The 15,308-nt window shown below is 36.6% G+C and overlaps 1 protein-coding gene across 4 annotated transcripts in view; it reads left to right on the top strand.

The window, feature by feature from the left end:
- The window catches only part of FGL1 (fibrinogen like 1), a 47,068-nt gene that overhangs the window by 4,571 nt on the left and 27,189 nt on the right, over positions 1–15,308 (top strand). For all 4 annotated transcript variants that reach the window (XM_075500181.1, XM_075500180.1, XM_075500183.1 and 1 more), the window contains exons 3-4: positions 8,676–8,751; positions 14,394–14,574. In XM_075500181.1, coding sequence (XP_075356296.1) covers positions 8,676–8,751; positions 14,394–14,574 — 257 coding nt within the window. The remainder of the gene's footprint in view (positions 1–8,675; positions 8,752–14,393; positions 14,575–15,308) is intronic.

The raw sequence follows: 15,308 nt of genomic DNA, 5'->3' as shown, positions 1-15,308 counted from the left end.
AGCCATTTAATGTGTCAGTCAGCTATGCAAACACCTACAGCATTATGTGTGTGAAGCTCTTACGCAATGCTTTTATTTGTGGAATACACTTACAATGGGAAGATACAGTACTATTCTGGTAACTGGCACATTGTCAATTACGATAACTACTTAACCAGATTTTCTTGTAAACACACCATGCAATTCTTAAATCAGTCTATTAAAAAAAAAAAATCTACACTTACTTTTGGAAAGGAGGCTACTTTTAAAAACATGGACATACAGAGATTTTTAGTCATAAAGCTGAGTTTGGCTTAACTTTGATTTCAGCTCTGTTCTGTTTCAGTAACAAAATACTATTATTGAAGTAACGCATTGCTACTACTTTACAGGTTGAAAAATAAAAAACCCCAAAGTTCAATTTACTTAGACGTCATAATTTTGATGGAGTTAGTCAGGTTGGGTTTTGGGGGGTTTTTTTGGTTGGTTCCCCCCCACCCACCCCTCAGAAAAAAGTCTAGTATCTAAGTTATGAAACCAAGCAGCATATTCCCTTTAAAAGTGTTTTTGATTTATTATTGTTACTGTTTAGCATATGTGAAAGACCATTTAATTATCATCCTGTTGGATATACAATGCTGAAAGCACATTTTCAAATATGTGATTTCAGCCAATCCTAGAATGGAGTCCATTACATGTTTTCTGTTTTATCCTTAGCATTACACAAACTAAAACAATGCAGAGAAGAGCATAAACAAATTAATTTGTAGCAGATGGAATGAAAGTACATTTTGACAAATGCAGAGTTACCATGTTGTGGTTGTACAGTCTTTGACCCTTCCATATTTCTATGTGACAGCTGAAGGTGATTTAAAACTTTCCTGGATAAAAATCATACACATGAGAAAAAAGTAAAGCTTTATATTTTATAAATGGTGCTTAACACGTGTGTTACAGCTTATCAGGGAAAAAACAGTGGTTCCTTGTCCTATGAAACCTTCTTGTGTGCTTGCAACTCCTTTTGAGTCTGAATGATAAAAGGATGATATTATGAACTTAGTATCTTGTGTTTGGTGATTTTAGAATCATAGAATGGTTTGGGTTGGAAGGGACCTTAAAGATCATCTAGTTCCAACCCCCCTGCCATGGGCAGGGACACCTTCCACTAGACCAGGTTGCTCAAAGCCCCATCTGACCTGGCCTTGAACACTTCCAGGGATGGGGCATCCACAGCTTCTCTGGGCAACCTGTTCCAGTGCCTCACCACCCTCACAATAAAGAATTTCTTCCTAATATCTAATCTAAATCAACACTCTTTCAGTTTTAAACCATTACCCCTCATCCTATCACTACATGCCCAGATAAAGGGTCCCTCCTCATCTTTCCTGTAGGCCCCCTTTAAGTACTGGAAGGCCACTATAAGGTCTCCCTGGACCCTTCCCTTCTCTAGGCTAAACAACCCCAGCTCTCTCAGCCTTTCCACATAGGAGAGGTGTTCCATCCCTCTGATCATTTTCGTGGCCCTCCTCTGGACCCACTCCAACAGGTCCATGTCTTTCCTGTGCCGAGGGCTCCAGAGCTGGATGCAGTACTCCGGGTGGGGTCTCACCGGGGCAGAGTAAAGGGGCAGAATCACCTCCCTCGACCTGCTGGCCATACTTCTTTTGATGCAGGCCAGGATACAATTGGTTTTCTGGGCTGTGAGCACACATTGCCAGCTCATATTCAGTTTTTCATCCAGCAAGTCTTTCTCCGTAGGGCTGCTCTCAGTCCACTCATTGCCCAGCCTGTATCCATGCCGGGGATTGCCAAAAGCTGTTAAACTTCTGTCAGATAAATACCTGGGGAGGTACTCAGCTGAAAGTGCTAATACAATGGGAACAAAGACCACTGATTTCTTGTGGTAGCTATTTCTTTTAAACATCCACAAAAAATATAAGATGGTTTTAATACAACTGACAGTTTTTACCTTGCTTATAGGAAGTAATAAACATATTGATTTAGTGTAGAAGTAAGGAACAGCATTTTATCCTTTATAGAAACTTTTGTCAAAAAACTGATAAAAGAATAATTAATGATCCTTGCCATTTTTTGCTTCACTTCTATGCAAACTCTCCCAAGAGCAGCAAATCTGAATAAGATTTGTGTGAACAGCCAGGTCTTTACTGGCCATGTTAAGGTCTATGACATTTGCTAGTTTTCAGTATTGGATGTGTCCAACAGGCCTAAGAAAGACCTTGCTCTCTTCCTTTTGTGCTTATATGACTTCCATTTGTATACTCTTTGAGTCTTCTATTTAGTATGTTTATTTTTGCAAAATCATTCTGATGATGGGTAGCCTATAGAATTCCTGAATAACACAAATCTCTGACTTGACGCTGTATATAATAATTCTTGTTTAACTGGACCACAGCTATGCATTTTAGCCATCTAGTCTTTGTTTAAAGACTTCAAGTGATGGAGAATCTGCTTGTAACCCTCAATGAATTGTTTAAATGGCTAATAAATCCAAGTTTAAAGTGCCATGCTTTTTTTCCACTTTCTAAATTCAGAGCCCACCCACTGAGTAATGATGGTTAAGTTAAGAGTCACACTATGAACAGGTATCTCTCTCCTTGCAAAAGTCAGTAGCCATAGTAAGGTTCCCAGTAAAAATTACTTACTGAATGATTTTGAATTTTTGAATGATTATTAGTGTAGGATACTTATGAGAAGTTTATTGCAATTATTAAATATTTGAAATCCAGAATATGAATTTAATTAGTTGATGTAACGTAATTAGTAAAGAGAAATACTGCCAGATTCCAAATAATACACCAGAAATTTTTCAGCGGAAGTATGCAACAAGTATTAGTCTTCAAAAGGAAGTTGATGGTGTGAATATTTATATTGTGGAATGTTTTACTCCTTTTACTGCTTTTGTGCAATATTTCCTTAAGAGTTCACTTCTTCCAGAAGCATTCCTTTAAGCATACTCATTTATTGAACATTATGGGAAGAGCCAACATAGACAGAGGGCAAACACTCAAAACAAATTGCATTTTAAAACATTCTTTGGTGTATTCATCTGGCTCTAAAAAGCTTCTATAGAAAGTGATTTTGTCTAACCAAGTCACTGAGATCATGCGCTTCTGAGTGCCTTCCAATTTAGCTAAAAAATACTGACTTACATCAAACACGATTCATTGTCCTTTTTTTCTTGTTCCCTTTGGCTTTGTCTGTACTATGTTTCTTTGTTGTTTTTTTTTTTTTTAGCAGATTTCTTATTATCACCTCTAACATGTAACTTCTAGTCTGAGTGATTATGTTTTATTTCTAAATCAGTTGAGTCAGTTATGCTCTCTGTATACCTCTGAAGCCTAAGAGATTTAGGCTCTGATTCAGGAAAGCACTGGGGTTTTATGGTTGAATATGATGCTGAGAGCAATTTCCTAGATCAGAGCAGTGAAAGGGAATGGATGATCCTTTGTTATTTTTGGTTTATTTTCATTTCAGAAGTGTTGTGTTAGGCACAGAATTACCATCGTCTTCTTATGTTGCAACTTAGTCTTGGTTACTGCAACTTCTCAGTAACATTCCTGCCCAGTGACTCATAGCAGATGTAAGCCTCAACTCCACAGAATTTAATAGCAAAAACAATCGCAGCCTGGGAAGGGCTCTGGAATTCTTTGCATCAGCTTAAGAAGATTTAACAACTTTGAGTTCTGTCCAGAGGGTAAAGGTAAACATTTTAGGTACCTGTGAGGGAAGAAGGAAGAATTTGGGGTAATTGCTATAGTTACGGTTTAAAAGTAATATGTTTTTGCAGGCCATACAACTGGTGCAATGTTGCTAATGATGTATGAATGTTTTAGCAGGATCTAGCTATTTTGCTACGATATCTAGTTAGTTAATAAACCTCATATTCAAAGCTGTAGTTTCTAAATTTATAATAATGTACGGCTGTATGAACAATGCTGCTTTTTAAGCCTAAAAATAGATAAAATCATGACTTATTGTCCATTTTTCAGGTGAGGAAAATGGCGCAACTTTTGTAACACTACCTAATTAAAACAAAGTAAAATTTGTGCATGAGTTTAATCATTAAAACCAGTTTGAATTTTAAGAAAGCAAACAAAAATCTTTCAAGTCATTGTCTGTCCTTTTGGTAGATTCTCTCTTATTATTACTGTATTTATTAGCAATGCAATTCTTATTGACACTGTACAAACAGAAATAGGCATCTGAATTCCATCTAGTTTGCTGTCTCCAGAATTCAAGAACAAGAAAACAGGCTGACAGTTCAAAATTTTCATAGCACAGAGTTTCTATGACGTCATCAAATCTATTCAGTAACTTGTTATTGAAAGACTTGGAAAAACATCAAATTTAGGGGAAATTTGAACATCGGATTGTCTGATTAGTCTGTAAAGACAGTCGAGGCACAGAGAAGGAAAAAGGTACCTTTCTAGAATTTTTATGCCATAGCTTTGGAGAAATTGTTCTGCACAGCTGTGCAAGTGCACATTCCAGGTATAATCTTTGAGTAGTAAATGAATAATCTCATATGGATAAAATTTCAAGGTTTCACAAGAGTTGCCCTTAAACTTCAATTTTATGAAAACAGAAAGTGATTCTTTTTTTCCAGCTAACTGTTAAGGGCTTGTGTTTTCAACTTAAAAATATTACACTAAGTTTTTCTCACTCTATGATGATGCATGATAATTAGTCCACATGTCTACTATCTGAGATTAAGATTTTCCTGGAAAGGGATCTCCCCTGCACAAATTCTTTTTTTTTTTTGTTTGTTCTTGTTAAACCAACACAGGTGTTATAACAGAAGTCTTGGAAGTCTCTCAGCACTTACTAACTCTTTGGATTCACTAGCATCAACAACACAAAAATATTTGCTAAGTTATGCAGTTGTTTTCATCTGTGACATGAATTAAGATTTGTAGGTTTTTTGCAGTTTTTTGGAGTGAATGTTTTTATTGCATTTGTGTGAAGGTTTATCAGCAGTTGTATTCTCTCCCTACATTTTCAGTTATTTTACCCTCCACCTACATTTCTGGATAATGCATTTTAAATAGCTCTATAACAACCAGGGTAAATATTTAAATGAGTAGATGAATTAGTTTAAGAAACTGACTTTCAAAGCAGTCTTCCTAGAGCAAGATCTTAAACTTCCCTTGAACAGAACTTTAGCTTTACATATTACCAAAGAGCATGGATGTACACTTTCAGAGAACTTTTATTTTCTGAAACTTTTTGTAGGAATGTGGAAAACTAAGTAAACAGTTACCCACATTAATTCTAAGACTCAACCTATTGATTCAGTTAGCGTATGCAAAGCGCTTCAAACATATATGGGGCTTGACCCTATTTACCACTTTTCTTATCACTGTAGGGCTGACCACTCAGTGAGTCTCACGTCACTGCAACTGGAATCAGATAAACTACCAGAGTTTATACTTGCTGAAAAATTGGCCTAAAGGTACAAGGTACTGCCCCTTCCAGGATCAGCGCTGCTCACTGTCCTCTACCTTGTCTGGGTCTCCCTGCTGGGCAGTGACAGAAGCAGGGAAACACCATTAGGTCAGCCATTTCCTTTCAGAGCTCGAGTTTACATGTCTCTTCCTAGTCTTCTTGACCTTTCTCCTTTTTTGGGAGGACAACAGCACAAAGATTTTGATCCCCCCAACCCTTGTTCCTACTTCAGGCCCACTCTGTTTTTTTTCCTGTGTCCTCTCTGTTTCATGTCTTCCCTGTTTCTGACTGACAGGTCTGCCAAATGGAGCTCTTGGTTTCTCCCTCTTTATATGACTTAATTCTCTTACGATCATAGTGAGCTCATATTGTGAGCGACTACAGGATCAATAATCCATCTTGGGTTTACTGTCCAACTTCGTTTCCTAAAAATTAAACTGCAGGATTAAAGTATCTTGAGCAATGTATTTAAATCATCACATTTAGAATTTTATTTATAAGATTATTCCAATATTTTAGTATGTCTTTTGAGTATATCTTAGTTCAGTGCTAGAGCTGATACAAGCAAAGTTGTCTTTCAAGTGCAGCCCTTATGAAGTTCCCCACAACAGGAACATGCTTTAGAAAGAGGCACCCTTTAAATAGAAAGGCGACTTCATCTGAAGGTGACAAACCAAACCAACTGCACACACTCTACACTCCTCAGCTCTTCGTTCCTTTTGTGCAGCTTGCTCGTAGTAGCTCACACATGCTGTAAGGGAAGTGATCTGCCTTGATTGTGCCTGATAGTCTTCTTTTTTTTTTTTTTACTAACATGAATTTCTCTGAACAGTATGCAAGATTTACTTGTTAGTCTTTTTAAAAAAAGTAAGAATTCTGTAGTTGTAAAGCTGTGCAACCCTTTTAAGATTGATTGCGGTATTGAGGCATTCACAGTCAGTGAAATCATGATAGAACAGTTTGAATATTAAGACCAACGTGAGGGAGAACAGTGTGCTTTTATAATGAAAATAACAGAGAATGAAGCAGAACAGTTAAATATGAATCTTCCACCTTCCATGAAAAAAATATAGCCCCTTCTCTCCTAGAAAGCATATTTAAGGTATGCATGGAGTCAGGACAGCAATTATCAGAGATGGATCATTTGCGGGTTGTCCAGGCAGCTAACGTACTCTTTGGTCACTCCTCTCCCACAATAGACAGCGTCATTGCAACAGATGGCAGCAGCTGCTTTCAAAACAGTAGTGGCTGCAATAGCCATAATTACTACTGTCGTAAGGTGAAAGTGCATGTTTAATCATGGCAGAAACCTCTGAAATCTAAATTAATAACAGAATTCAATACCAGGCAATTCTTGCAGATTCCCCCTCCCCCTCCTTTTTTAAGCCTGAAATTCATAGGATTCACCACTTCAAACAGTAGCAGAACTTGTTGCATTGAATTATGGTAAAGTTTCTAATTCAAATGATATAACATTTATTCAGTTAGCATGAAGAACAACTTACAACTTAAAATTCAGGAATTTTATGGCATAGAAATAACTTAGCCTAAGATTTTCAGTTCACACTTTCTACTCAAGAAACGTTTTATAGGTAATTTTTAATGGATTCCTTTGGAATCCTTAAAGATACACATCAGCTTAGTATAGTGCTTTGCAGCTTAATGGTAGATGTTGCATATGTCCAAAGTGCTTTAAAAAAAAACCTTCTGAGCTGTCTGTAACATGAGTCAACGGGTACAGAGTACCCTCAACACCTTGTGTCTGCATCAGTCCAGTGCAAGAAGTGGTATAACAAGCTTTATACAGGTATACTGGGGCCTCACGACTCTGTGCTTTCAAATATGATGCTTTCAAACCAGCAAAACTCAGAACTAAAAATAAAAAAAAATGTTGCTTACTTAAATAAGATAACTGTAATTTTAAACAGCATCCTAAGTATTTTATAGGTAGGTAGGTGTTGAAAACCTGAAATTCAGCTAGGCTGTAATTTGTACTCTTGCATGAGGTTTTCAGAGATTGGTGAACATAAAGTTGGAATTGTCCAATTTTACAAGAACTTAAAAAACACACTTCACATAAGCACCTTGCTTATCTTTGCACAGTAAAAAGCACAGTCCACCAAAGTTCCACTGGTGTTTTATATTAATTCCTGTAGAAACATGAGTGGAAATTTCCATGAAGTTGGTGTTTCAATAAGCACATACTGACACTGAATCATTAATCTCCATTGCAGGTCTTATGCTTTGTCTAACTACAAATGTTTTAACATGTAGCTAGCTGATTTAGTTTAATAAATAGAAAAAGCAGAGTGGACACATATTTTGGTTTTAACAGGCATTAGCACATGCTAAATGAAAATATTTTAAGGAAAAAAAAAAAGAAACATTCCTCTGTTGATAGCTTGCAGCAGTTTAACTAATCAATTTAGAATTGGTTCATGTGTAATCTATGTAAATATTTTAGTAATTGGGTGCCTTGGTTTCTCATCTGTGAGCTGAAAAGCACACATCTACCTTACAGAAATTATATCAGCTAATGTTTGCAAGGCAGGGAGATACAATGGTGATTGTTTTGGCATATAAAATAATTTTCATATGAAATAATGGGATTTAAAATGCTGTGGGTTATACAGTACAAAATATGCATAGCTATCAGTTGAAAGATGTCATCCTTGTCACCATTAGAATAAAAGCTGATAACTATTACATACTTTTCCCAAAAATTACTCTATAACAGTAGAATTATCTCCATCCTCTCCTGGCACACAGAAATTGCACAATTCTTTAGTTCAAGGACAACTAGCCCAATTCAGGTTTTAATTACTTGAATATAACAGAGAGCTTTCTCCCAAATTTAAAGGATCAACAAGGAATATTGCCCTGCTTTTCAGAGCCTTTTAAAATGCTATTTTGCTTTTGTCTTGTTTCACAATAAAATGCATGGGTTTGAATAGCTGTCCTAAAATAAATTGAGAGCTCTGATACAAAGTGGCCTAAAAGGATAAATTCTTTTTACTGGATAAAAGTTTTTACTGGGTTTTGGAGTTGTACTTGATCAGACTGCTTTAGACATTTATAATGAAGCCTAAATTTACATTATATTTACAATATGTAAGAAAATAATTTTAGGTTAAATAGATTATTTCAAATAAAATTTAAGTTGTCAGGTGTAAATATTTAGTTTTAATGTTTAAGTTAACTGGTATTTCATTTGTTCATCTACTTCACAGCTTCCAAAGGATGAAGATTTTGATAATGATTGATTTTGTCCTTGCAGCTAGCTTGATGGATACCATTGGCAGCTCTGTAAGTTCTAGTAATTAAATATGCCTATAGAGTTTCTTCTAAATATTTCATATCTTGTCCTCCATAGTGTTTACAATGTTTCTCAGCTACATAGGATGGCAGAACCTTTGATGGAAAAAATTAGAATTCAGAACAAAACTGAAAGACTGGGGAAATAACCTCAAATGATGTTCAGTGGGGACAAGTTTCCAATAAGGAAAGACGAAACAAATGCATAAATATACAATGGAAGATAAATGACTGGGCCATAGCACTGAAGAAAGTAATCCAGTCAGTTTGTTACTGGATCTGCCATTAAATAGGAGACAATAGAATATTTTTGCTAAAAAAGGTATCATATGGTGCATTAACAGGCACATTGTACAGAAGACACACAAGACAGTTATACTACCATTCAGAGGTAATGCTAACTCAGAATAACACCTTTAGTTTTGAGCAGCGTACTTACAGAAAGGCAAAACCCAGGAACTCCTCATGTAGTGGCTGCAGCAGTAGTAGTTCTGGTCATTGACTCTCAGGATGAAGAATGTTTCTATCCTTTTCTACCTTGTCCACTTGCCATACAACTTCTTCTCAAACAAGACCCACTTCATATTCTTACTTGTTCCTATGTTACTGTATTATAATTCACACTCAGAAACAATGATCAAAGCTCCTTCACTTCTAGCTCCCAAAACCTTCTGCTATGTATTCTGCCTTTCCAACAAAAACCCTAACACACACACACACTTACTCCGCTGCTTAAAATACTTATAACCTCACCAGTCCCGTACTGCCTGTCTTGGCTGTCCTCCCTAGTTTGATATTCAGATCCTAGCTAGCAGGGACCTGAGAGATTGAATTGTTGATTCATAATTGCCTAGGTGGAAGTGGTTGCTGAATTTACAACTAGGTGAGCTAGTTCTATAAGGGCAGAATAGGAAGCACCTGCCTCTGTAAGCACTTCTGTTCAGTGGAGAAAAATATTACTAATTTTTGTAGAAGCCTACTGAGAAAAAGGCATTACAATGAAATGCATTTGCTTTCTTTTGATTTTTCATTTGGAATATTATGGGCTTTGGCTGACCCTGTGACTAAAAACTGGGAACATTCTGAAATTTATCTCTAAGTTTTCACATTTTAATCTCATTAAAACACTAATCTCATTAGAGATTTTTTGGAGCTCATTTAAATTCTAAAAATATAGGAAGTAGCTCCTCAAGTAAAAATGTCATATTTTTATAGTTTTCATAAAGTATTCTGAGTCTAATTTACAGCATCAATTTTAATGGAAGGTCACTAGCTGCTAAATAATTCACACAATAATGAAATAAAGATTGTGAATGCAGATTAATTGCAGCAGCTGGTTAAATATGGGGCCACATATCCAAGAGCAGAGTTGTCAGCAGTTGTTAGATAATTGCTTCTCAGTGTGTAGTGCAAACAGTTGCTTCACTGAAACAGACAGAACAGGTTATGATCAGTCTGCTTCCAATCAGTGGGCACTACTGTCCACTGGAGACAGGCGTGATCAAATCACATTTTTTTGAGTGTTTCAATATTGTAATAGTTTAACTTTGGTCCATATCTAACAAAAGGAATAGCAATATGTTATAGCTGCTGACTCTTATAACCCTAGGTTATATTTTGCTTGTATATTACTGTAGCTGTGCACTGGTTTAACTCGAATGATTTTAAAAGTGTTATCCTGTGAAAAAGTGTAGTAGTACATTAAAAGGACAGTCTGGTAACCTGCAGATCTAAAAGCTACATTGATCCACCTTGAAGTTACACAGCTAACTTGTGATTGTCCCATGGGAAAAATAGGTGTGAAATTCCAAATATGAGAATTGTGTTTTTGCTGTTCAGCAGCAAAGTGTAATGGGATTTGTCTGGAGTTGACAGAAAGAGACATCAATGAGGAGGCTGGAGTCAGGGAGAGAAAGCAAAGTATCACATACCAGTACTTTTCATATGTAGGTTACTTTCAAAACTCTTATTTCTCCTCAGTCATTTCTTTCTTTTGGTGTAGTTATTCAGTATGGCTGGTGATTTCTTGACTGTCACTTACTATTTACCAGCACTGTGAGCTTAAATCCTTTTCATCAGGAAATTGCTATGTGTAATGTAGAAATATTACTGTTCATCCCATAATGAGTGTATTGTCTGTAAAGCAGATGAGAATCAGCTCAGTGTTAGTTTTTCAGTTTCATGAAGTAATTCACAATTTTTAAGTAAACAAAAAGAAAAGATCAATTTACAATGCAAAGTTAAGAATAGTATTTAGAGACATAGCCTGTTGCAGACTTGTGTTTAATTTGATTCAAAGGAAAGGACCTTTTATGGTGATATATGAAGTAGTGTCATACTGAATTTAGATACCAAGTTTTTCTAAGGTACAATAATATTTTTTGAGAAGTTCTGTACTTTTACTATATAATTCAGTCACAGTAGGAGAATGGCTTTTAGCAGTATGAATAGGTGAAGTGATAGATGCATTTTCACTACACCTGAAAGAAACACACTTAGCTGCCTGTAGCTGCCTCTCCTTAAATGCGTGGTCTCTACCGTGTCCAGAACTCAAAGTAGTTCTCTGTGGCTCAGACCTTGACACCTGTTAAAGAGACTACCCACCTGAAGTCTTGCCTGTGAAATTGCACGGGCCTGGCAACAGGGGCCACCATTTCCAGTATCACCCAGGTCTTTCCTAAGGTATTTTACCATGTTCTCCAAGGTTGCGAGTACTGAGTTAAGACTGATACAGGCTAACGTTCTCAATAAACAAACGCTGCAGGAAAACTGTAAAAGTGGCATGGTGGCTCCTTTATCACTCTTAACTTAAAAGGATTAGGATTAATATTTGGTCTGACTGTTAACATGGGTTTTTTGACAGCTTTACTTCTGTAGTTAGCATTAGCTCGTCAGGGTGAGCCTGGAAATATTTTTTTAAATTATTTATTCACTCTTTGTCAACCCACCTATGCAGCGCTCTGGTTCTCTGTAATTTTCTGTATGCACTTGGGACTAGTCTGAGAATTTGCAGAGACCTGTCAAGGAAGCCTCTTCAGAATTTCCCAATTCAACTCAGCTTTTGTGAAGGGTTTATACAAAGCTGCAGATACAAGTTCAGACAACCACCCTGGAAAGACTGCATAGTAGTGCATCCTTTCTTTGTAATATGCAACAGGTCACACGTTAACCAGTGCTTATGGTGAATTAACATCCCTCTAAGCCACTGTAGCAAGTTTGTCTCTGTGCATATATTTTAAGTATTTTCTTCTCTCGTTTCCTGCTAGAAGAAAAGGAGGGTACGCTAGGGATCTCGTATAGCTACCAACAACTGAAAAAGACTTTCAAGGGAGTATTCTTAAATAAGATAGGTCTCTAGGGATATTAGGTCATTGGCTGCTTTGTTTATTCTTCTAAAAATTTTAGTGTTTGGTAAACATGCCTCTCACTTTACAGCTCCTCCTTGTGGTCAAGCATCTCAATGGCTTCTCAGGACCTGGTAGCAAGCAGACAGTTGGAGTCTGCAGACACACCAGCTGTCAAGGCAGCCTGACGTGCGCAGACCAAACCCAGAGAGGCAGTTGAACCTTTTCCTCTCAAAAAGGCCACTGACAAACTGCCTAGTCCTGCCATATGTATATTCCCCATTCTTTTATTCCACCATGTATATTAGATTGCAGTTAAGTATGAATTCAAGCATCTGATACACTTCAGAAATACTTAAAAGGGAGGCCTATATTCAGAATTATTCTGCAAAGTCAACATGGCTGATCATCAAATTTTTCAGTGTGACTACATATTGCAGGCAAATGGAACATGATGGCTAGGAACCATTTTACTAAACTTATGGACATAGATTCTTTTATCTTCAAATACTCTCTTGAAATGTCTCTAGTTCATTTGTCTATTTGTTGAAAGTTAATTGCATCCTCTCTAGTGAAAAAGCAATGGGGCCTGGACATCTGCAACATTTATTTCTATGAGAAATAACAGGTCATAGTCGTGACACGATTTATATGGATGTTCCTTGACAGTAACAGAAGTTCCTCTGCTTTTTAACTAGTAGCAGAAATTAATTATGAAAAAAATCTGCATGTAGCAGAGTCATAAAATGCAGATTCTAATTAATACTGTTAGTTTAATTCACAAAGTCTGTTCTTGGAGTTGCGGTGAATGGTGCTGCAAGGAAGTCAGTCTAACCAGAACTGTGTTTGTGCTGCATAGAAACTTACAGAATGGTATCAGCTTTTCAGATAGAAGAAAAAAAAAATCACTGCAGCAAGAAAGTGACAAGAAACATTTTGGTGGGAGTGTTCATGAAAAATGGGTGAAGCCTGAGCCTGATACAAATGAAAGTATGCGGATGCCACTGGAGGTGCATATCAGTATGCTACTTCAGATCTCTCTATAGATCAGTGTGATAGGGCAATGTTCTAAGATGTCAGCTCTTCCATGTGGATGGCAAGTGTTACAGGTCTACATCCTTAGCTCGTGTAAATAATGTTGCCCTATGAATAAGGTTGCACCAATTTAGAATTACTGCATATTTGATCTTGCATATCAGATTCCCAAAAAGATTGCCCTCTGATTTTGCTTTTACAGTGCTAGTTGTGCTCTCGTGCAAGCACCATAGCAAACTCTGTTTGCTCATATAAGATTGCAGACACAATGTTAGTGATGCAAAACCTCATGTCACATTTGTAAATGTATCATAAAATCCCAAAGGCTTTTTTCCCCATATTGAAATCAAATTTGTTTAATATCTATTTGAAACTGTACAGGCTGTTTTAATTTAAACTCCCTAGTGTGAGTTCTGTTCACTTTGGCTATTTTACCATAGTCATTAATCTAAAAACAATTATTTATTGCTCTGCATACATTCAGCATGTCAGAATTTGGAACAGTTATTCCATCTCTCTTGTCATGTATCCATATTTGCACCAAGGTGAAATGAGTGCTAGGTATCACCATATCAGAATCACCACATTTCTCACTTTCTTTGCATGACAAAATTAAGTGTACAAGTCACAGCACAATATTGACTTTAAGTTTTTAACTTTCACAGCCTATTCACAGCTTCTTAGGGACTATTTATTTTAGCATGCCAAAAATGAGCTTGAAACTTTACAATATTTATGTTGGCAATGTTAAAGTTCTTATCATAAGAAGTGTGTAATCTAAAAGCATTTCAAAAATGCACAATGAAGTTGAAAACATATCAGTGTGGACTGTATTTTTTTAAAAGTCTGGAATTTTAGAACCTTCACAATGTTAGTAGCAGGCCTCACTGGATCGTAAATCTCTGCACATGGCAGGTGATAGATAATAAGCAATCTTTATGATAGGGTCTGTACTATAGTGTTTTTCCCCAAAGTCCCCTCTGCATGTTTGCAGTGAGAGCTGGTAGTTATAGCCACTGAAGAGAAGGTCTCTTTGCAAAGCAGGTATGTTTGGACACTCTGTAATATACAAAATAATTTAAATAGACGTAGCAATTGAGGTGGAAGTCAACATAGTGTCTGTAGGAAATTCCGACCAAAATGTTTTGTTCAAGTTAAATTTTATTTATGGTTTGTTTGGTAGTTTTTTTGTGTCACATGTTAAGCATGACAAAAATTTGTTGATTTTACAGTAAGATATGTTTTCCTCTCTAGGATCTACAGAACTGTTTTCAAGAGCAGATACGACTTCAGGGCCAGGTGAGGCTTCTGGAACATCGTGTGAAACAGCAGCAGTTAAAAATTATACAGCTTTTAGAGAAGAAAGAGATTCAGCACAGTGACAGAGGAGATGAAAACAGTGTCATTGACTTGGGAGGAAAAAGACAGTATTCAGGTTCGAAATGAAGCTATTCTTTTCATTTCCATTCATTGTAATGATACCCAGAAGCTTTAGCACAATTGGGTCCATTGACTTACCGTTTTAAAAGCTCATAGAAAATTGTTTGTTTAAAACACAGTGTTCAGCTTTTACCTAGGCCTGCTGCTGCAGGGAAAAATTGTTAATATCACACGGTATAAATCAAATCAGGATTGAAGTGGTTTATTGATTTATTAATAGCATATAATTAAAAAACAATCAGTGAACAATAAATTCAGAATAAATATCAGCAATACTACAGATAAAAGCCAATAACAGACATTTACAAAATGTTAATAAACAGTTACAGATTTCCAAACACGCTTCTTTGACTAATTTCAAAAAGTTCTAACCCACAGGGTCAGTTCACATTCACACATTCACAGGGTCGTGTGGGTTACAAGCACACACCGACTCTGTTCCAATCTGTAAAGTCCCTGAGACATCCATATTTACACACATAAGCCTGGCATAATGACATCTGCATCTCACTTTAATAATATTCTGTATGTTGCACCATTATGACTGAGTTAGGTTCAGCTCAGGACATCACAGCTTCTCAAATACTGGTTTGAAGTTGCTTTTGTAATCTCACCAGCATTCTGGTGGTGATCTGGTCCCTCTGCATTGGAAGAAGGCTGAGGGCGTTAACCCATAGTAGCTGGAGTGAGGCCCAAACTCTTAAAATAATGAAACACCATACAAACCAA

Source organism: Mycteria americana, chromosome 4 (genome assembly GCF_035582795.1).
Source record: "Mycteria americana isolate JAX WOST 10 ecotype Jacksonville Zoo and Gardens chromosome 4, USCA_MyAme_1.0, whole genome shotgun sequence".
NCBI lineage: Eukaryota > Metazoa > Chordata > Aves > Ciconiiformes > Ciconiidae > Mycteria > Mycteria americana.
This window is presented reverse-complemented; position numbering and strand designations above follow the sequence as displayed.